The sequence below is a fragment of the Podarcis vaucheri genome (genome assembly GCF_965113315.1).
Source record: "Podarcis vaucheri genome assembly, chromosome: 4".
Lineage (NCBI taxonomy): Eukaryota > Metazoa > Chordata > Lepidosauria > Squamata > Lacertidae > Podarcis > Podarcis vaucheri.
This window is the reverse complement of record NC_138762.1, coordinates 75,185,214-75,207,989: the sequence shown is the minus strand read 5'-3', so window position 1 is coordinate 75,207,989 and position 22,776 is coordinate 75,185,214. Positions and strand designations below refer to the sequence as shown.

The 22,776-nt window shown below is 43.0% G+C and overlaps 1 protein-coding gene across 2 annotated transcripts; it reads left to right on the top strand.

Moving 5' to 3' along the window:
- Positions 1-6,993: 6,993 nt before the first annotated feature.
- LOC309530908 (regucalcin-like) lies at positions 6,994-19,829 on the top strand. Of its 2 annotated transcripts, none has more exons than XM_082220165.1 (7): positions 6,994-7,127; positions 10,575-10,740; positions 15,058-15,240; positions 16,207-16,422; positions 17,162-17,293; positions 18,857-19,011; positions 19,543-19,829. In XM_082220165.1, the coding sequence occupies exons 2-7, from the start codon at positions 10,578-10,580 to the stop codon at positions 19,591-19,593; spliced, it is 900 nt and encodes a 299-aa protein (XP_082076291.1). In that variant the 5' UTR covers positions 6,994-7,127; positions 10,575-10,577; the 3' UTR covers positions 19,594-19,829. The 2 variants fall into 2 exon arrangements, with proteins under 2 accessions (XP_082076291.1, XP_082076292.1); XM_082220166.1 differs by lacking the exon at positions 6,994-7,127 and adding an exon at positions 8,903-9,046.
- The last annotated feature ends 2,947 nt before the right edge of the window (positions 19,830-22,776 follow it).

Below are 22,776 nucleotides of genomic sequence, written 5' to 3'. Positions count from 1 at the left end.
CTTGCAGAAATAGTTTTATATATCCACTTCCCCGGTCTACGGAAATGTATTGTGTTCGGCTTTGTACCAGTGGGCAGGTATTCCAAAAAGCCCATCCATCTGTGACAATCTGCAAGAAGGATGGAACAGGCGATTCTTGCTGCAACTTCAGTATAATATCTCTTCATGAGAACACTTAAGCAATCTCTTACCCCCCCCCCTTTTTTTTGGGAAGGAATTTAAAAGGCAAAACTGTATTTTGAAATAATGGTGCTTGCTTAATTGTTTTTGTTTGTTTGTTTGTTTTGGTCTGGATTGGGACATATGACTACTAGACAGAAATCATGTTCTCAGCCAATTTCAGAACAGGTGGTATGATTCTGAAGGCTCGGAAACAAGGTTCATTCTAACTCCGTGGGACTTGGTTCCAAGTAAACATGCATAGGATCCAGATACAAGGGTTTCTCATAGCCTGCTGAGTGAGGTTTACAGACTCCACAGTCAATGCTGCCAAACACACTGATCTCTAGATTCCCCCCTTTCTCCTCATAGTTGCTAAAAGTTGTGTTTTCCTTTGCTATTGCAGCTTGCTTTTATTGTGTAAATACTCTTTTAACTTCTAGTATTTTTTATTTTATTTTTTAATCCTCGTGTACATAGTAGTTTGTTGTGGGTTGCACTTGCAAAATATTTTATCCAGCCGGCCGATACAAATGGCTGATATGTGGATAGTGTTTAATACTAGAAGTATGTAATCTCTAAACCTATTCAGGCAATCACTGGTGATGCCAGATTTTCCTTTGTCAACTCAGAAGGCTTTTTAAAACCTTGATCCCACAACATTACATCTATTCCTCCCATCCCAACACAAACACACACACACACCCCAGCTTTCAAATACTTTGTCCGATTTCTGAGCCAAAATTGGTGAATACGTTGTTTTGGTTTCCAAGTTTAAATATAGTCAGACACAGTAAATGAAAATATTTTTGATTGCCAAAAAAGCTTGGGAATTGCTTAGGCCACTTTATTGTCTAATTAGATTTACTTTTTTTTTTTACAAAAACGCTTCGTAATGTGTGGCAATGGTGTCAGAGAAATTACTCTATATTACGGCGTACCATTGATCTTTAATTAGGAAAAAATGGGCTTCAGCATCCAATAATAATTTGACTAATGATATTGTTACAGTTTGCTTTAATTAATAAAATTCCATAATGTGAAGTAAAAGGAACTGGGGTAAATTTAAATCTAATAATAAGCAGTGCAGCGAAAACAAATAAAGAGCCACATTTTTCTTGAAAGCCTTAATCTACTTTTAGTTGTGAAGAAGGGATTCACAATGAGATATTCCTGAAGGAAATAAAAGAAATTTGACAGTTTCACATTCTTTGCTTTAGGCATTCTTAAAAGTTTGCTTTGTTTACTCATTTCTATGGTATGTTTGTGTAATTTGTCTTTTTCTTCATAGATCTATTTTTAAGGCATTTTCTTTCATGTAAATATATAGTACCTTTTTAAAAAAAAAAAGTTAGTGTTTTGTTGAAAAAATGGTTGGCCTTTATGTTGTCAGCCATTCAGAACGGTGCTGAAAATGTTCACTTCTCTATACATTGGTTCTAGTTTTTCATATTTATTGTTAACATTGTTTCCTGGTCATGAAGTAAATAAGAGTTGAAAATGGGAACAATTACTTCATTGATCTGAAGGGGGGACGACAACAATCGTGTTTCATGACTAGTGGCATGAGAACAATATAAAGGGTAGGAAATGGCGCTTCAGCAAGACTCCTCAGTTTTGCTAATTTAAAGGTGATGACTAAAATATATCAGTTCAGGCGATAGTAATTTTGTTTTTGTTTAATTTTACATGATTTTAATAGATACATGGAGGAGGAGCCTTTGGCTATATAGCTTTCAAGTATCTGTCTCCAAAATATATTTGCTAGTTTTTACAATGTGTTCAGTGGCTAACTTCGAAGTATTACCTCTTAACCTAATTTGTTTCCCATATATATATATATATATATATATATATATATATATATATAATGAGATTTTTCACAAATGGATGTCTTTTTCAGACGTCCCCTTTTTACAATACTTTTTTCATTAAATTATGAAACTGCTAACTATACCTTCTTTGTTGTGATCTTTTGAAGGCTGTAATATTTTGGTCCTTAAGAGTTCCTTGATTACTATATTTAACCCCCTAAAGGACATTATCCAGTTCTTGCATTGAAAAGCACAGGAGATGATCTACGGATTTGTAGATTTCCTTAGGAACACGCAATGCTCACACAGTCTTCACACGGGACAGACTACATGCATACATTCCATGTAGGATGTTGGCAGTGTATGAATTTGTTATTCGTAGGGCTTCAACGTGATTTAAGTAATTTTAATAGATTAATTATATGTGTTAAGGTAATAGGTTGATAAATTAATTAAATTAGAACATGTGCAAAACAACAGCTCTGAGACACAAAGGACTTTATTTTTGGATAATGTGCATGTGTTTTTATAAAGCCTTAGAAAAGGCTTCTCTTCATATGTGGAAACATGCCTCTTTAGATAATTCTTGCTATCTGCAGTTTTAATAAAACATTGTAAAACATATTTTTATAAGTTGCTGAGTCAGGGATCCTATTTTATTAGATGGAATTAATTCCTTTGAACAGCTTTCAAATAGTTAACATGTTAGCCCTTAAATATCTGTGTCAATATTTGCTGGAATCTGTTCTGCTACAATGGAATCTTACTTATTTTAGAAAACGTCTTTTGCTTCCCAGATTAAAAGCTACAATAAAAATAACATGAAACAAATCATCAGTTAAAGCAACAGCAGAAGAGGGTCATATAACAAAATAATATCACGATAGCAGGAGGTTAAAACAGATTTGAAGTCAGGGTGTAATTAAAGAAATGGATTTGGTACATTCCTGAAACTCAATAGAGGGCCAACAGAACCTCTTTAAGAGGGATGAGAAGTTCCACATTTTGGGAGCCCCTGACAAAAAGGCCCTTTTCACATATCCTTACTAAGTGCATCTCCAAAGGTGGTGGAGTACAGGGCAGGACCTCAGTTGCTGAATGCAGACACAAACGGGTTCATGCAGAAGGAGATAAACTGGTCCCAAGCCATTTGAGGGGGCTTTATTAGGTAATAACTAGGACTGAATTGTGGCTGGAAACAAATTGGCTGAAATGGACCTGAAGTTTACCATAATGTATTCAGGTAAGGTTCTTTATCCAACACAACCAACAGATCTGATTTTTGAATTTGCACATAGACTGATGTGTAATTGATCAATGCAGCATTTTCCCTTTAAAAAAAAAATCTACATACAGAAATAAGGACAGCAATAAAAAGGCAGCACTTAGTTCCTTATTTCAGTTGTGAGATTGACCAGGTAACCTTGTTTCATAAGATACCATCTTACAATGAAAAGTTACTCCAATGTAAATAAGATACCATCTTCAGCTAATTTGCATTTAGTACGATTTCTTTGACAACGTGGCAGTTGCTCTTGGAAGTCTTATCATTAAGTTTGTTTAGAATGGAGCAATTGTTTGCCAATCCAGCTCCCTACATCATGGATGAAGGACAAGAGATTAGATGTCTTGTTGCAAAGGCATTCCGCATTTCATGAGCAACAAAAATCAAGCTCTAGGTATTGTTTGGCCACAGCTCCCATCATCCTTGGCCACTCACCATACTGCCTAGGGCCAATGGGAGTTGAGCTCCCACAACATCTGGAGGGTGTCAAGTTAGATATCCCTTGCCCTATATATATATTTGTTCCTAAGACGTGTTTTGTTGTTTCTTTGCCATCCTGTGCTTCTTTGAGAAGAAGGGCATATTTAATTTAAATAAGATTGAACCACCTTTCTGTGTTGATGCTGTTTTAGCTACACTAAGCAGAAGCAGGTCTGGCCCATCAGAGTTTGAAGGAATGATGGGGAGTGAAATATACACACTAGAATGCTCAACTGAGCCAGAAGTGAAGTAAATTGAGGAGGGAGGGGGAGAACGTTTTATTTTAGGCCGACTGGGAAGAAAATGGAGCATGATACGATCCATAGTTCAGCAAGAGTATCTTTACTCCCAGTTGTTTAGCAATGACAGCAAAAAGGCTGTTTAAACAAACAAACAGGGCAGTTAAGGCCTTGTCATTTCAAATTTCAGTTTGTCCTGGTATATTAGTTGTGTAAATTGCTGTAATAGGCTCCACCCCACAGGCTACAATTTTGCATTTCTATCCCTCCCAGAAACTTATTTTGCATCTGGCTCTGGTTGGTGGACTTATGGGTGTGTGTTTAAAAAAACAAGGTCCTAAAGGAACAACACTATTTTACTTACTGCATTTTTATCTCACTTCTTGGAAATGAGGTGGTGTTTCTTCCGCTAAATGGTGTATCAAAAAAATTGGAAGCATTTAAAATGATCAGTAGAAGAGGCATCATCAGGTGTTTGAAATGTTACCTGAATTACAGGTAACATAGTGGCGATGCTGGGATTGTTAGAATAAGAATGTCACAACGCTGCCACAAAACTTCCTTGCTGTGGTCCACAATAAATAATTGCTCAAGCATGCATAAACAGATATTGCTTCCGCCTACAAAAGAAATCTAGGCATTCTTGCTCTGCAAGCTTCTCTCATGGCTCTCCACATCAAACGACCATGTTCAGTTCTTGCCGTTTTTAGCTATGTCACAACAGCCCTGAAATTTTAACTTTTGTTTTGTATTACATGGAAGTTATGTTTTTGCATGCAAGATAGCTTTTCAGTCATAGTTCAGGCTTAAAGGTAATTATTAACTCTTCCATGACCTCTCCCTTATCTACCTGTGGAAAGAATCCACAATACACGAGAAGTGTGTAGTATTACAATAGTTTTAACTAGAGAGATCAAAGTTCTAGACAGCTGGGCATGGTGGACGGCAAATTGCCATTATGGTGTAGTTCAGTGGAGCATTAATGGGACATTTATTGTTTTCACTTGCACTCTTGAGTAACAGAATCAAAGTAAATGCGGAACATCCTTGTTTTTGTATCATTCATTCATTGCTGAAATTATATAGGCTGCCCGCCAGCATAAGGCTCACAGACGGAAGGAATAAAATGCAGTGGTATTTACCTTAATGGTTGCGATTTTTAAAATTAACATGCCACTTGGTCTAAATGTCCTAGCCCCAGGGATAGGGGAACCTTGGCTCTGGGTGCAACTACAGCCCTCTAAGCTTCTCTATTTTGCCTGGTGCAAATCCTTGAGAGTTTTGTCTGGCTGGAACTTATCCTCGAACCAGTGATATTGTCTTTTGCTTACCTGGAAGGGAAATATGGAGTGTGTATGTTGTGTGTAAACCTCTTGACTTCCGTAGAGCTAGCATGTAACCTAGAGCACAAAGATGAGTCACATCCACGACTGCCTACTTTTGCATCTAGGATGTCTGGCAGGTATGTGGCCTGCAGAAGGCTACCTGACCAGGAAAATGGCCCTCTGGCTGACAAAAGATCCTCAACCCACCCCTGCCTTTGCCCACCATTAACTAGTATGCAGCAGGCCTTGAGGGATAGGATTCAAATGAGGCTATGCCCTAAACCTCCCTAACCTGTTAAGGAAGAGCTGGGATCCTGCAGTAGCGCAATAGTGAATAGCATGAGCTTTGGATCGAGCGCAAATCTGTCACAACGCGGCAACTTCATGCAAAATGCTCTCCATCTTGGCTCCCCCTTTTGCAGTATGCGGATAAATAATAACCGGCTTGTTATGCGAGGTTACGTTGTGTCTGACAGGAAATGCCTAGGTTCAAAGCTCCCTTTGGCCTAGAAATTACAACTTTGGCCTAGTCGCTTCTCTTCTGCCCTAACCTACCACAGTGTATGGCGTGTGCGCAGCTTATGAAGATAAAATACAACAACCACCTGAATTACAAAGTCGCAACCTTTTGCGTGAAGGCCAGCGGGAATGCACAAATGTTCCGTCAAGGTAATTTTAATATTTTTATTCATCTTCCTCCTTTCCCATTCTCAAATGACCTAAGAGTTGAAAAAGAGCCTGGAAAAGTGTGTGTATTGTGGGCTCACATTACTGAATGCTGGTTTAGGGAAGTTTTTAATGTTTGATGTTTTATTGTTTTTAATATTCTGTTGGGAGCCACTCAGAGTGGGCAGGGTATAAATAATAAGTGGTGATGATGATGATGCATTTTCCAGCTACAATCCACGGAGCCCAGTGATAAAGCCAGAATATCGTCATTTAGTCGTGTCCGATTCTTCGTGACCCCATGGACCAGAGCACGCCAGGCACTCCTGTCTTCCACTGCCTCCCGCAGTTTGGTCAAACTCATGCTGGTAGCTTCGAGAACACTGTCCAACCATCTCGTCCTCTGTCATCCCCTTCTCCTTGTGCCCTCCATCTTTCCCAACATCAGGGTCTTTTCCAGGGAGTCTTCTCTTCTCATGAGGTGGCCAATGTATTGGAGCCTCAGCTTCACGATCTGTCCTTCCAGTGAGCCCTCAGGGCTGATTTCCTTAAGAATGGAGAGGTTTGATCTTCTTGCAGTCCATGGGACTCTCAAGAGTCTCCTCCAGCGCCATAATAAAAAAGCATCAATTCTTCGGCGATCAGCCTTCTTTATGGTCCAGCTCTCACTTCTATACATCACTACTGGGAAAACCATGGCTTTAAACTATACGGACCTTTGTTGGCAAGGTGATGTCTCTGCCAGAATATTACTTTCCTCCTTTTCCCCCCTCTATGGCTCTGCATTGAAGCGCTGCATCCTGAAGCTCAAAACAGGTTCAGGGGGGGCTAAACTTGCCCCACACATTTCCAGATATTAAAAGACCTTGTGCCACCTTCCTAGTCTCTTTCTCTCCTGCTCCCGCCTCTTTTCTTTTTTAAACTTCCCTGCTTTCCCACCTCCCTATAGCAGAGGATCAGGCTCCAGTTTTTAGCCCAAGGCCGCCAGCGGGGGAAGAGTGTTTTGCAAGCATACCAAAAAAGAGAGAGAGAACAAGTTTTGTTAGCTAAGCTTGCAAGGGGTGGCTGTGCCAACCGGGCCTTCATTCGCCGCTGCTTCCCAAAGCCAGCCGTGAGCAGAGCCGCCCCCCGCCGAATCTGCCCCCCTGCAAAAAAGCTGGTGAGTCTCTCTTAAGGCGTAAGAAACACCAACAGGCACCGAGTTCCCCTTCCTTCCTCTTTCAGTATCTCATGGTGGCTGCCGGGAGCGAGCGCGACTTTTTCTCGATGTAGGAACAGGGCCCAGCTACAGGAATCCGAACTCTCTGCTTTCCGATTTGCCCGGGATCCGGGTTCAAGAATATCTTGGGAATGCTACTTAAAAGAACGCTGCGACCCCGAACTCTGCGAAATCAAGCTCAGTTCGACGCTCCCGCGTTGTATCTGTTTGCTCTCTCGGTTAGCCTGCAGGCAGCAACCCAGATTATAATCTCCACTGAATTCACAAACATACCTGGAGAGGCCGGGGTGGGGTGGGGAGAATCTGCTTTTTTAAAGTCCTGCAATTCCCCAGATCGTTTGCTCAACTAGCGAGCTAAATCAGCATTGCAGATAATTTTAATTTTAATTTAGCAATGTTGAATGAGCACAAGGGATGCCTTCGTTGCATATCTTTCGTAAGAAAACGTTTCTCTCAAACCTGGCCCTTGTCTGACAAAACATTCTATGGCCTTTTAAATGTGTTTGTGGGAGTGGGGTTATTAGTTTGTTTTCGGATTTTTGTTATGTCTTTCATGTTCTCATTTTGTGTTTTTACATTGCAAACTGCCTTGCGATCTTCGGATGAAGGGTGGTATACAAATTTAATAAAAAATAAATACATTGTTCTTCCTCTCCCCATCTTTTACTCACAACAACCCTTTGAGGTAGGTTGATGGAGCAGGACGAATCCAGGGTTACCCGTTAAGCTTCATACATGAGTCTGGATTTGAACCCTGGTCTCCTAGTCCAGTTCTTAACAACTACACCATACTGGCACTCCCATTTTTACCTCGTGTTTTAAAATCAGGCCTGTCGACTATTACACAGAGATGTTTCCTTAATTGTCTGCATAAGCTTGGCAAGATATCCTTGTGGGAGAGTGGGGAGATCGCAGAAGCAACAGAGGTTTATTAATTATTATTTTTTAACCCACATACATCCCATATCCTCCACTCAAAGTCATCGGAGTCAAAATCACAACCCCATTAAAACCAGTGGGTTTTTTTAAATTAAAAAACAACAACAAGGTGCCAGTACTCAAAAGCTTGATAAAAGTGTTGTGGGTGCCAGCACAAAATGGAAAAAGCACGGATTAAAACAATAAATTAAATAACATTCCAGTTAATGCGCCTGGCTGTGGTCATAATTTTATTCTTGGTAGCACAGGGTACATCTTGCTTTAAAAGTTCCCTTGTACTTTCTGCTGTGCTCAAAAATTCTCCACCAATAATTGATTTTAGTGTAACTACTTTTTGAAACATGTACTCTGTATATATTTGCATGTAGCCATTTTTTCCTTGGTAACAATGGGCATGCATCTTCATTTCTTTTTTTAAAAAAAACCAGCAACACATTTTGCATGCGTTCCATGGTGTATAATGTTACTGTTGCGGTTAAAACACACTCACTATTTTGCATGTTTAGCGTTGAACATCTGTATTTCACTACCATCTACGCATCTTGCTTTCTCCTCCACCTCCGGATCCCTCTCTTCTGTCCTGCCTCCATTTCTGGGGAGAATGCTGATGATGTGCTATTGATGTTTGCCCTACTTATTAGTGCACTCAGACACGAAAAGAACTATACTCAGCAGCAACTTGCTAATGTTTGACTGTGAAGATAGGAGTTCTCATTAAAGATTAGCAATGCTGGGTGCTATAAGTTTGCTGACGGTGGGGTTTTTTTGGAAGAGTAGATGGCTTAGACTCTAGTAGCAAGAAAGCTGAATTAAGCAGCACCTTTAGAAACTGAACTTTTCTCGGTTGTAGTTCACACTGCTGGACATTGTGACTGGGATTTGACTGAGCTGACTGTGAACAGGACTTCTTATTCGATTCTGTAAGAATGCTTATTTCTTGTGTCTTTCCTTCCAGCCCCAATTGTCTTTTTTTCTTTTTTTTTAAGAGTTGCTTTCTTGAAATAATTATAGTTGTTAATGTCTAGTTTGCTAGGAGAACTCTGAAATAAAATCTTGAGGCACCATACAGCCTCAAGAAATTAATATCTTTTGCTCTGCAGGAAAAATATAATTGCGGCTTTCACTAAGCTGCCGTGCATTGTGGGTTCAGGCATTAGTGGTTAAGTGGAGCCTGTAACAAATTGTTGAGTGCATCTGTTCCAAAAGTCCTTTTCCTCAGGGATCCAGTTGTGAGCCATGGGATGCAAGCAAGCACATTTACTCCTCACCCCTCTCAGCTTCCCATTTTTCTTTTCAATTGAAAGGCAAAATTCTGGGATTCCTGATGTCTTCATTGACTCTGGATGGCTTGCCTCTTTTTTGTTGCTCAGAATACCCAAGGTTGCCCTGAGCATGTTGATAGCTCCTTCTTCAGTTCCCAGTGGTCAGGTTTTGGCTCAATTTCTATTGGCTCTCACTCCCTGAGTTTGATATTAGAAGGAGTGATATTTGGCAACACTGTGCAGGCTGTAAAATTTGCGATCCGAAAAGGTGAGCAAAGCCCACAAGCTGTATATTTTATCCTGCCACTTGCTCAACAGCCCTCCTGATTTTTTGTAATCTCAGGCAGGCTCCCAAAACGAGGAACATAGTGGATCTCTGACTGAGCATAGCCAGTGGGTTGAATTTGGGTTGCCGAGCAGAAATTGTTCAGTCCTGATATACATCAATCCTGAGCATTTACACACACAATTTTGAAAATGCTTCTTTCGCTCTTCCAAAGTCTTGTCCTTTAGTGAAACTTTCTGTCTGTGACAGAAAAGTCTGAATGGATGCTTAGCCTCTGGGAAGGTGCTTTTGGGAAGCTTGCAAGTAGTGAAGGGTGGAGATGAGGGACTTGGACAACTTTTATTGTTTGTTCTTTGTATCTGGCAATGAGAGGTTTCTGGGCATAAAGATTCCTGGTTTTATTTACATCATTGCCAATAGCCATTGCTAGACCTGTCCTTGTGAATTTGACTAATCCATTTTAAAGCCACCTGAGCTTGTGCCCTTACCTTATGGCAATTAATTTCATAAATTAGTGAGGCATTGGTCCTGTGCAAAGTCTCACTTTGCCTGGAATATAGCTCTGAAGAGAGGCTAGAGGTCCAAATGGCTCCAGGTCCCACAAGCTTATAACTTTTAGAATAGGTTCCTGAACTTGCTTTTTCATTCCCCCTCCCCTTTTATTTGTGTGCCATCATCATGCCTTTGTGGATTGTGAGAGACTTTCTTCCTTGTGATTTTAGAGCCGCTCTGGGAATCTTTTTGGCTAAAAAGTGGGCTAAAAACAGCTCAAGGTAAGTGTGTTTCAACTGTGGGGGAGAGTAGTTAACATCTAGTTCCTGTTCAACTTAACTTGACTGCAGGTAGGAACGAAGGGAAACATCCTTTGCCTTCCTTGATTGCTGCTTCTCTTCCCCAAAGGCCATGTCCTCTGTAAAAGTTGAGTCTGTTGTGCAGCACAACTGCAAACTTGGAGAATCACCCGTTTGGGAGGAAAAGGAAAGTTCGCTTCTCTTTGTGGATATAACCGACAAAAAGGTCTACCGATGGAATTCCCTTACCAAGGAACTGCATAGTGTTTCTGTAGGTAAGGAACAGTTTCATAGAATCATAGAATCATAGAATCATAGAGTTGGAAGAGACCACAAGGGCCATCGAGTCCAACCCCCTGCCAAGCAGGAAACACCAGTAGAGTAAACACCAATTTCACAGTAGAGTATTTATTTCAGAATGATCTAAAAATTAGATGATTGGCGGGATCATCGTGTGACTTTTACAAGCTACATGGGAGGAAGAAGCGCCATAGGTATGGTTTTCCCATCGACTTGTGGTAGGATAAGCCACACTTTTGGAACTATTCCTTCCCATACAGCTCTTAGGACCAGTTCCGGCACTGAAAGGTGTCTATTAAGTGTGAAATTTGCCTATAAACCAAACTCTGTCTGTTGCATAGTTCACAGATTATGATAAGCCAAACTGTGGCTTACTGTGAATGGGCAGGCATGCTGGTGCCTGCTGCTCAAATCATGCTGCCCAATGCATTCCTTTCCAAAGCTGAGAAGAAACAAACCAGAAGTTGTCTTAGTGCCACATGTGAACCAGCACTCACGGTTTGCCGGCCGCTGTTTTGTTTCCTCCGGCTTTCAAAAGAGAGGAGCGGTGCAGTGCAATTAGAGCAGCACACACCAGCAGGCTGACTTGGTTCACGGTAAGCCCTACAACTTTGGTGGGAAACATTTTCCAGCCTGAGGGCCACATTTCCTAGAGGGCAACCTTATGGGGGCCACATGCTAGTGTTGGGTAGAGCAAGGGATTCTGTTCTATTGTTTTATTTGCAAATTTAACAAGGAGAAGAAAAAGAAAAAAGGTGAAACAAAAACAATGAAAAAGAAGAGGAAAACAGCAATGATGATAGAAATGTACAAATTATAACAAGAAACTGCCATCAGCTCGCATTGTGGATGCAGTGACCATCAGTACATGACTCTTAAATTAAAGTTAGTATAAGCCCTCCAGAAGTCCAAATAGATGTCAACATGCAGTTGATGCCTATATGAAACATGGTTGAGTATAACCAGGGCAGTGAGGTCCTCAAATCATTGGACTTTTAACTTTTGTACAGTAGGATTACGTTCTAGCTATGCAAAAGTTTCTGGTGCAGCATTTTGTAACTGATGATTCCAAACTGGGCAACTCCATATGAATTACACTACAGTAGCCAAGTATTGACTTCCAGTGTAGGGTCATGGACAGAGGGTCAGACTTGGCTTTTTTGTGGCTGTGAACAAGGATATTAAATTTTATGTATTTTACGTATTTTGACCAAACTGCGGGAGGCAGTGTGGGATGTGGAACTTAACAGGTTAAGTTGTTCCCATGATGCCTCAGCATTCTGACGTCAGTTTTGGAAGCTTGGGAGGAGCTTGGGAGGAGTTTGTTCATTCTCACTCTGTGCTGTGAGGGGAAAAGAGCAGTTTTTGTAATGGCTGCAAGCAGTCCTGGTTTTTCCGGAGATTTGTTGGAATAAACAACTGTAAATAGACAAACCTGTACTGTGTGTGTTTGTCTGGAAGCTAAGCCAAGCTACGTGACAGTTTTACACCGCTGTGTGAAACTCTGCTGAGGCGTGACGGAGAGCTCGGAGCGGAAGTGTGCCGGGCGGCCATAAATCGCTAATTGAGATTCGCAAATCAATTAGCGGGAGTCACGGCTGACCTACAAAGTCCAAGAGGTTATGGGTAACCTAAATCACCGATGGTAAAACTGTCACGGGAGGCTGCCGAAAAGCTTTGATCTGCGGAGTCGAGCAGAGAAGCACGGCAGGAGGTGGAGGCAAGCAGCTAGCTGAAAGACGCAAAGGTTTGCCTGTGCTGTGTTGCTGCGGAGTTCGAGAGCAGCAGGAAATCGTCTCTCCGGACGGGGTGCTGGATAAGCTGTGAGTAAGCTTGGGGACCCTTGGGAGAACGGAAGACAATGGCAGGCAGCCAGGTCTTGGAGGACATTCCGTCTGGAAAGCTCACTCTAAGAAGTTGGGCAAGGACGTGAAGTCAGCAAGGGCTGTCTGGGGATGTACTGCTGCGTTTGCTGTGAAGCTTCAGCAGGAGGCCAGAGCCCTGGGGAAGGAATACAAAAGCCTAGAGATGGCTGTAGCCCCTGTTCCTGATGTTTTAGCCTCAAGGAGCGCTGGTGAGCAGGTCGGGGGGGGGCGAAGGATTCCAAAGGCAAGTTTAAGAAGCCTGCTGGAATGAGATGGCGGTTCAGAGGGGGCAAAGCTGGCAAGGAGTGCTTTTCCGGAAGAAGAAGGAGAAGGAGGCCAGCTGGGAGGAGCCCCGGGCAGTGTTTTTCCACTGGAGTTCAACATCTGCGTGGCAGTTGCCCCCACCGGAGCAGAGAGGCAAGACAGGATGTTGCCAAGTTTGCCAAGGTCAACCAGCTGACTTCCCATGGGAATCAGTCTGGAAGAGGAAGCCAGCGTGGGAACGCAAGGGAAGGACGTGGCTCAGACACTGGGGAGGGTTGTTTTCTTATCACTGCTTCTATGGCAACTGTGAAGAACAACTCCAGCCAGGACATGGTGATGCGCTGGGTTTTGGATACTACTGTCAGTCGGCACCTGATAAGCGAACCTGCTGGCGAAATGCGGAACTGCAGGGCTGTTTCAACTGGAATGACTGTTATGTTCGCAGACGGAACACAAAAATCAGTCTGTGGTGTGGCTAACGTGTTTTTTTCTCCTTTACAGGAGGAGCTAGAGGTCTACGTTGTGCCGGGACTGAATTGTTGTCTGTTATCTGTACCAGCTCTTGTGAAGCAGGGGTTCAAAATTTGCTTTGAAAATGACACCTGTTCCATTTTCAGAGGAGGGAGACAACTGGTCAACGTGCAGAGGGAGAACAATCTCTTTGTTCTGGAGTCACCTCTGGAGGGTGGTGGGAATGCTGGAAAAGCACAGGTGCAGTGTGCTAAGGTTCCCAGTCATGTGCAAAAGTTGCACAGGTGCACAAAAGGGTGCGAACTCCGGAAATGTGGGAGGAGGTCCCAAGGGTGCAGGGCATGCAAAGGTGCAAAGGTACTTGGTTTTCCCGGGTTTGGGAGGGTAGCCAAAGAGCCCTCTGAGCTTGTTCACACAGATCTGTCAGGACCCATGAGGTGTGAGAGTCTGGGTGGGGCCAGGTATGTGCTGTCGCTGACAGATGACCACAGCCAGGTTGGCTGGTGTTTCTCTCTCAAATCACAGGGGGAGGCGGCGCAACTGATCCAGGATTGGGTTGCAGAGGTGGAACGAAGGTTCTCCACCAGGGTGCAAGGGTTCAAGAGCGACCGAGGGTCACAGTTTACTGGGTCTGCTCTGGAGGAGTTTTTCAAGGAAAAGGGAATACGTCACCAGGTGACGGGTGCAAAGTCTCCTCAAGGGGAGGAGAGGGAGGCAGAGGCTGATCCCGGTGATGGGGACCAGGTCCAGGATCAGGGTTCAGAACCCGGTGATGGGGACCAGGTCCAGGGTCAGGGGTCAGGGCAGGTTTGGGCATCTCCAAGGGTTGTGAAAGGAATGTCCAGGTGTGAGGCTTCATCTCCGGTAAGCGTAATGGAGAAAGCTCACAGACGGGTTGTCAAGTCAGAGGGGGAAAAGTCTGACGGAGAAGACACAACTGCTGGCCCAAGTGGGTCAGAGGGTTTTCAGGTCACGGGTGCGTGGGAAAGTGTCGCACAGTGTGATTCTGGGAATGTTGAAGGGGTTCAACAGGTGCCTGGGAAAGATGCCGGGAAGGGGCACAAGGCAAAGGGAAAGGTGTTGAGCTCAAAAAAAGGTCTTGTCAGAATGGTTCGGCAAGAGGGGGTGTGGGATGTGGAACTTAACAGGTTAAGTTGTTCCCATGATGCCTCAGCATTCTGACGTCAGTTTTGGAAGCTTGGGAGGAGTTTGTTCATTCTCACTCTGTGCTGTGAGGGGAAAAGAGCAGTTTTTGTAATGGCTGCAAGCAGTCCTGGTTTTTCCGGAGATTTGTTGGAATAAACAACTGTAAATAGACAAACCTGTACTGTGTGTGTTTGTCTGGAAGCTAAGCCAAGCTACGTGACAGTTTTACACCGCTGTGTGAAACTCTGCTGAGGCGTGACGGAGAGCTCGGAGCGGAAGTGTGCCGGGCGGCCATAAATCGCTAATTGAGGTTCGCAAATCAATTAGCGGGAGTCACGGCTGACCTACAAAGTCCAAGAGGCAGTGGAAGACAGGAGTGCCTGGCGTGCTCTGGTCCATGGGGTCACGAAGAGTCGGACACGACTAAACAACAACAACAACAATTTTACGTATGTGTTTATTTACTGCCTTTGAAAAACAATAAAAAGTTGTCCAAGTGGTTCACTCTCTTTTCTCCCCCACCCCAAAACATGGTTTCCACTCCAGGTGCTCCAGTGAGTTGTGTATGTCTTCGCAAATCTGGCGATTACATGATTACCCTGGGAACCCAATTTGCAGCTTTAAACTGGAAAAATAAGTCAGTAACCACCATTAAGCACGTTGACATGGATAAATCCAATAACCGGTTCAATGATGGGAAAGTGGATCCTGCAGGAAGACTGTTTGCAGGTAGGTTTGGATGGCCATCAGTCCCATGCTTGAAGATTCCCAGCTCGTTTGTTTGTCTTAAGGAATTAGGATCCTTCGTTGTGTATCACCCAACAGTAGCTTTCAATCCCAGTTCACAGAACCTTGTACTGAACACACGCCTCTCTCCTTTCCCTCAGCTTCTTCTGTGTTGCAGCTTAGTGTTTCTCTTGTTCCATGTGATTACTTTGCTTTGACAAATAAATATCCCTAACAATTCAGAGCACAGTTTTCATGTCACTTAACCTGACTTCTGCCTTTGAAGCAAATTTTTTGTAGTGAGGAGCCATTGATAACTTTATCTGATAAGGTTCTTTCTTTCTTTCTTTCTTTCTTTCTTTCTTTCTTTCTTTCTTTCTTTCTTTCTTTTATAGTCACCCAAGTTGGTGGCCATCACTGTCTTATCAGAGCCAATTCCGTTGTTTACTCACTATGTGAAGAAGCAGGGCTTTTTTTCAGCCAGAACTCCGGAACTTTGTTCTGGCACCTCTTTTTCTAGAAAAATAGCACCATACTTTCTTCTACTGGGGGTTGTTAGGAGACCCCTCTTTCCTTCACAGAGCTACAATTCCTGGAGTAGTTTCACAGTCAATCCCTCTCCCCAGGGAACTCTGGGAATTGGAGCCCTGTAAGGTCAGTAGGGGTCTCCTTCCTAACAACTTCTAGCACCCTTAAATTCACAGAACTCTTTGAGGGAAGTCACAACTGTTTGAAGTGGTATTGTGGTGTTTGAAATGTGTGGTGTGGATGTGGTGTATTCTTTAATTTCAGTGAGGCTACTCTGAGTAAAATGTAGTTGAACACTACCCTGTGTCCTGAATCTTTGAACATTCAGCTTCACTGGGTGGAATAATTAAAGAGGAGACCACCCACTGTTGTGGTGCTACATCTTTGGCTGTCTATTGTCTTTTTAGGATACTCTTAACCTGAATGTTGTGGTCCTTGCAGGTACAATGGGAGAGGAGATTCGGCCAGCAGTGCTAGAGAGGCAGCAAGGTTCCCTCTACACCCTCTTTCCTGATCACTCGGTAGTGAAACACTTTGACAAAGTGGACATCTCCAACGGTTTGGATTGGTCGCTGGATCACAGAACCTTCTATTACATCGACAGCCTTTCGTACTCGGTGGATGCCTTCGACTATGACCTGCAAACTGGAAAGCTCTGTATGGCTGCTCTTGTTATTTTGAGATCCTTAAAATAAAAACTTTTTCCCCAGTGCAGTTGTTTTGCTGCCAAGCACTGAGCAAAAATCTGTACCTGCTATACTGTAAGAATATCTCACTGCATCGTTCTAATAATACCTGTAGCTGTGAGTCAGTTTTGGGATAACTTGTCTGGCTTTAAAATGACCTGTTTCAGAAGTTTAAGCCACAAGTATATTCATTAGATAGGCGAAATGTGATAGTTTGGTTTAATGAGATGTGCAAACTGGGGCCATGACTATTAAGATAGAAAGTTGCCTATACTGAGTCAGACCACTGGTCCATTTAGCTCATTTGATTATGTTCTGCCATACAGTATTTATATAATATTCAGATATGTAGCACAGACTAATATGGATAATATAAACCTGACCTAGAGGTAGGTTTTTGTTTGTTTGCTTGCTTGTTTTTACTAATAGCACAGTCTTTCTGGAACTGAAATCTAGAATGTATCAATGATGCCAGTTCTATACTATGCTTCTACACCACTTCTAGGTGCTTTTGCCTGAAGACTTTTGGCTTCTCCTTTCCCCATGCAGTGCCATTTCAGTGGTAACCCTTTATCAACTTCTTGGATGGATCCTTTCGTAGTTTTTCTTAGCTTTCTTCAGGTCCATGTCTTGGGCGGAAATGCTAACTTGGAAGGCATAGCGTTTAAAGTGTGATTAAGTCCATAATGTGCGTCAACTTCTTTCTGCAGCTAACCGAAGGAGCGTTTACAAGATGGAAAAGGAAGAGAGTATCCCTGACGGGATGTGCATTGATTCTGACGGAAAGCTCTGGGTGGCTTGTTACAATGGAGGAAGAGTGATCCGTATAGACCCCGAGACAGGTAAGCAGTTGCAAGGTGGGAGGAAGAAAGAAAAATCTCAATTAAAGAATCTCGATGATCCCTCTTGGGTCCTTTCAGGCTCCCATGGAAGACTTTATTGCATGCTCTTTTTGATGCCCCAATGCTCAACACGTTGCATACAACCCTGTAGTGTTGTTTTTCAAAGCGAATGATGTGATGAACAGCTCACATATCTCTCTGTGTGGATTGCATCCATTCAGCTGTGTATGCTCCATACATTCAAATCCTGGGAACTATAGTTTAAGGGTGCTGGGGACTGTAGCTCAGTGAGGGGCAAACTACAGTTCCCAGGATTCTTTGGGGAACCTTTGCTTATGTGGAGCTGCTTCTATGAAGGGGGCAGCCTGCAGCTCCAAGGGTGCAAGGGGAAATCAAAAAGGCGTATTAATCCCTGGTGTCTAAAGCAGCTCTTGTTTTAAGAACTGAGCAAATGTAAAAACTACATAAACCAAAGTGCAGATTCGTGTGTTTTTTCAAAACTGAGGACTGAGTGCAGTGGCAGAGAATTTGGTTTGCCCCGGGTTAAATCCCTAGCATCTCTGATTAAAAGCATCAGGTAGGAGGGGCTGGGAAAGACCTCCCTTTGCTTAAGAGCCATTGTGTCACAGGGTGTGTTCACATTCTCCCTAGCTGTTCACATCAGAATCAGAGTGGCTTCATTAGTGTCAGATTCTGATTTCCGTCTGTGTACACAACCAGGAGGCGTTGACCAGGGTGGGGACGTTTTTACCCTATGCCAACGTGCTGAGAGCAGCTTAAGGACTCTAATTGGGGTGACGTTGGCTTGAGAAACAATGCATCAAACCGTAGTATTTTGTAACAAAGTGCAAGGTGCATATGCATTTAGGATAATGGTGTGTGAACAAGGATTTAAAACCCAGCAGTGGAAACACAGTTGAGTGCACTGTGGGAGAGAATGGACACACAGTCATAGTAGACCACACTGGGCTAAAATATGGTCCAGTATTCTCCACATTACAAAAGTTTCTCTTCCATACCGGCAACGATAATAAATTCACATAAATAGTATATGAATGCTGTGTAACAGTTGAAGAAATTCAGCTGAAATGTGATGGAATCCCAGTAAGACAATTTTGTTTAATCAACCAATACAATAAACCTATTTGTTTACTTTCTTATTTTTGCATTTAAAAAAAAACCAAAAACTTTCTTCAAAGTCTATGCTGCAACTCTGGAGCATACATCCATTTCAGGGTTTTGCTTTGTTTTGTTTTAAAGTGAAAATGTTACTTGCATTCAAGACTTACTCTGCTTTGGCACTGATCCATTCTGTCAGGATTCTTGCAGGACTATCCTACAATTATATAATCCTAGACATTACAATGTTTTTAATAGGGCGTCCTTCAGATAGTAATGCTTATTACTTTAATTACTTCCAAATATGCTAAGCAAGCCCTGTTTTATGGGGAAGGGGCAGCCCTTCGAGTTGTCCTCCAAACACTAAATTGTGGGGTGGGGGACACACATTGATCCTCCGCATAACCCCCCCCCAAAACCCCCAAAACTGGTATACTTTAACAGGAAAACGTCTCCAGACCGTGAAGCTGCCTGTTGCTGAAACTACTTCCTGCAGTTTTGGTGGAAATGATTATTCGGAGCTGTACGTCACATCTGCTAGCCAAGGATTGGATGAGGCCTCACTGTCAGGGCAGCCAAAAGCTGGCAACGTTTTCAAGGTAATTGGATGGTTTTCAGCGCATACGAAAGGGTCCAGTGCACTTGAGGCCACACACATGTGGGGAAAGGGTTGTAGTTTGGTGAGAGAGCATGTGCCTTGCATGCAGAAGGTTTTCCAGGTCAGCCCTCAGCACCTGCAGGTAGGGCTGGGTAACACTCCCCGTCTGAAACCCTGGATAAACCCTGCCAATCAGTGTCAGTACTGAGTTCTATGGACCCAGTTGCCTGTAGAAGACAGCTATGAAAGAACAGGGTGGGAGAGAGAGATGTTTGGTGCCAGGCCAAACCTATAAAAAGCTGTTGTTTATTTTATTCTCCTGTGAAATATATGCACTTTGCATTTAGAAATGCAATTGCCCTATATACTTACATATGATATTAAGATGCAGGCAAGCATTTAGAGTTGTTGTTGTTGTTGTGGTTGTTGTTGTTGTTGGGTGGTGCTGGATACTTTTTGAGTTTATAACCAAAGGCACATGGGGGATTTTGGGTTGTCATATTTATATCCTTCCCCTCATGCTTTTTAACAGATTACTGGCCTCGGGGTGAAAGGAATCCCGCCAAATTCATATGCTGGCTAACAGTTACTCTCAAAGGCACTCATCAAGAGCAGGAAAAAAGATTCACATGCATATCTCTTTCCTGACGGCTACAGCAAGATGGCAGCCACCAAAAAATCAAGTTAAATAACCTCCAAACGTTTAATATAGATTTTGTATTTTGCCAAATTGGCCTTTTTGTTAACAACTGGGGGAAAAATGTTTTCTTCTCTTCTACGAAAATCGATTCTTTCCTAATAAAGACTGAAATGCATGCAGGTCCCGCTTTCTGAACACAATATGTTCTCAGGAAATTGTTTGTTAGGCGGGTGCTCACATAACGAGCAGACAATGTTCATGGATTCCTAGGGGAACATTTCTAATTCTATTTTCTCTGTCTCCATGGTTTATTACTAAAATGGTTGCAGCCAACCAGTGAAAGGGAGACAAAGTAAAAAATCTGATTTGTTCAATCCCTCTCCCCACTCCTTCCCTCCATGGCTTCTGCTTGAAAATGGCTGTTGTCAACCAGCAAAGCAGAAACAAGTAAGGAAGTGGGCAAGCTCTGGCTGTTCTGATATCTGAATCAGCCGTGCATGTAGCAAGGTATGGTCATAATTCTTTAGGCTCGGATAACTGAATTTGCCATCAGAGTGTTCTGATGGCGGGAACTTCTTGGCTTGTACAACTGTGTTTTTTCCTGCCGCCTGATTTCCTCCTGAACAACATGTGGCTGTGCCATGACGGTTGCCCAGTGTCTCCTAGTAAATGAAAATCGTTAGGTTCCTTGTTTAACTCCACCAATTGCATATCAGTTTTGGCTGTGTAGCATTTCTGAAAAATATCACACACCTGCTTTGGCCACGAAATATCGTTCATCTGTCTAAAACACGGATGTAGAATCCATGACTGCTGGACTACAACTCCCATCATTCCTGACCATTGGGCATGCTGGCTGGGCTGATAGGAGTCCATTCCTGTTTAAGGAGAAGAGTTAGTAGTTCTCTGGTTGAACCTTGCATTGCAGGGGGTTGGATGACCCTCTGGGTCCCTTCCAACTCTATAATTCTATGGACCTCTACCACACAGCCTATCAGTTTGTGAGTGAAAGCACATTCATGTTCTTCAAGTGGGGGTTGAGGAGCACCTTGGAAAAACTAAACCAGATTCATCTGCCACTCTATCACCATGTAGCATTGACTCTTCACTCAGGATATATGCAACATCATTCTAAGGGAGGGACAAGGGTCTTCCTTGACACAGTCTGCATTGCCACTGGCAGGTAAGGAGAAGCAACATCCTAGCCCAGAGATCATGGTTCCATGCCTGAACACTGACCAACTGGGCACAAGAAAGGGCAGGACACTGGAGGAAACATTGACTGGCTATCACCCCATTGCAGGGGAGTGTGTGTCCATTATTTTGGGAGTGGGTGGACAACATGCACACAAGAAGATACATGTGTAAGGGTTAAGAATGCCTACATATATAGTTCTGTAAACAAGTGTACTCCTGATAACAAAGATTTGGGAAATAGTGTCCACCTTGGTAGCCTCTCGTTTCCTGAATTACTTCTAAATTATACATTATATCAGGGCTGGGGAACCTCAGATGTTGCTGGAGTAAAATGATCAGCCCTGACCATTGCTCATACTGCCTGCAGCTCATGGGAGTTGGAGCCTGACCACATCTAGAGGACCACAAGTTCCCCATCCCCGTGTTATACATTCTGTTAAAAAACAAAGCAGGGTGCTGGGGGTATTTAATTTGGGTCCATGGCATAAGGGAAGCAGGGTTAACACTGCTGTCACACAGATTCCGATGTGATTTAACTTTGCAGGTTGTAGTTTGGGGAAGGGGCATTTAAGTTGGAGAAAAAGATCCCCTGGGAAGACCTTTCACTCAATTACATAGTCCACATCCAGATCAGAGGACCCTGTGGCTGCTATTGGCCTGTGGCTGCAGGAAGCAAAGCTTGCTTTGAGAAGCACCTGCCAGTCATAACTGAGTTTGGTTTGCTTTGAACTCATTGTAAAGGAGGAAGAGGACATAAGAAAAGGAAAGGTTGCTGCGTTTATCTCTGGAATGGGATGCGGGAAGGTTGAAAATTGGATAGATGTCATGTAAGGAACAAGCCATTTACCTTCCTGCTAGAGTGGTACCTATTTATCTACAGTAGTACCTCGGGTTACATACACTTCAGGTTACAAACTCCGCTAACCCAAAAACATTACCTCGGGTTAAGAACTTTGCTTCAGGATGAGAACAGAAATCGTGCTCTGGCGGTACGGGGGAGGCCCTATTAGCTAAAGTGATGCTTCAGGTTAAGAACAGTTTCAGGTTAAAAACGGACCTCCAGAACGAATTAAGTACTTAACCCGAGGTACCACTGTACTTGCACTTTGATGTGCATTCGAACTGCTAGGTTGGCAGGAGCAGGGACTGAGCAACAGGAGCTTACCCTGTCACAGGGATTTGAACCGCCGACCTTCTGATCGGCAAGCCCTAGGCTCTGTGGTTTAGACCACAGCACCACTCTGCTCTGCCAGAAGCAGCTTAGTCATGCTGGCCACATGACCTGGAAGCTGTATGCTGGCTTCCTCAGCCAGTAAAGCAAGATGAGCGCCGCAACCCCAGAGTTGTCGACTGGACCTAATGGTCAAGGGTCCCTTTACCTTTAAGCAACAAGCCAACAATAAATGACAACTGCATCAAACAAGTAGGTTTGAAAGAGTCTTCCTCCACCCTTTTCTTCACAGCTGGCAGAGCAATGCTATAATGGGGCTACTCAGAAGTAAGCCCCACTAAGTAATGGGACTTGCTGTCAGGAAAATGTGTTTAGGAATGTAGCTTTAACTCTTGGGTAAGCATAGCAAGGTGGGACACATAGGTTTAATTAAAAAAAATAAATTAAAAAATGGTTGAATTGTTGCAGTTTCTTTCCAAACCAACAACCTCTGTTAGAATGAAAGGTTTTTGTTTTGTTTTGTTAATTCCAGTTTCTCCAGACCTTCAGGAAATTCCACTTTCAACGGGATTTTGCTCATGGTAATCTTAGGTGTACAAAACATCTCTCTCTCTTAACCTTGCAATTAGATGCTTTCTTTGCATTTTTATACATCTGCAGTGAGGGACAACTTTCTAGTGCTTCCATGTGCTACAGCCATTGGAAGATACATTTATACGTATTTGAAAGGGATTTTCCCATCCTGACATTTGTTACAA

Excerpts from the sequence above, each read along its gene's own strand:
- LOC309530908 (XM_082220165.1), top strand. The coding sequence starts at position 10,578 with ATGTCCTCTGTAAAAGTTGAGTCTGTTGTGCAGCACAACTGCAAACTT. Across the intron at positions 10,741-15,057 it reads ACTGCATAGTGTTTCTGTAG|GTGCTCCAGTGAGTTGTGTA; the intron begins GTAAGGAACAGT and ends TTTCCACTCCAG. Across the intron at positions 19,012-19,542 it reads AAGCTGGCAACGTTTTCAAG|ATTACTGGCCTCGGGGTGAA; the intron begins GTAATTGGATGG and ends GCTTTTTAACAG.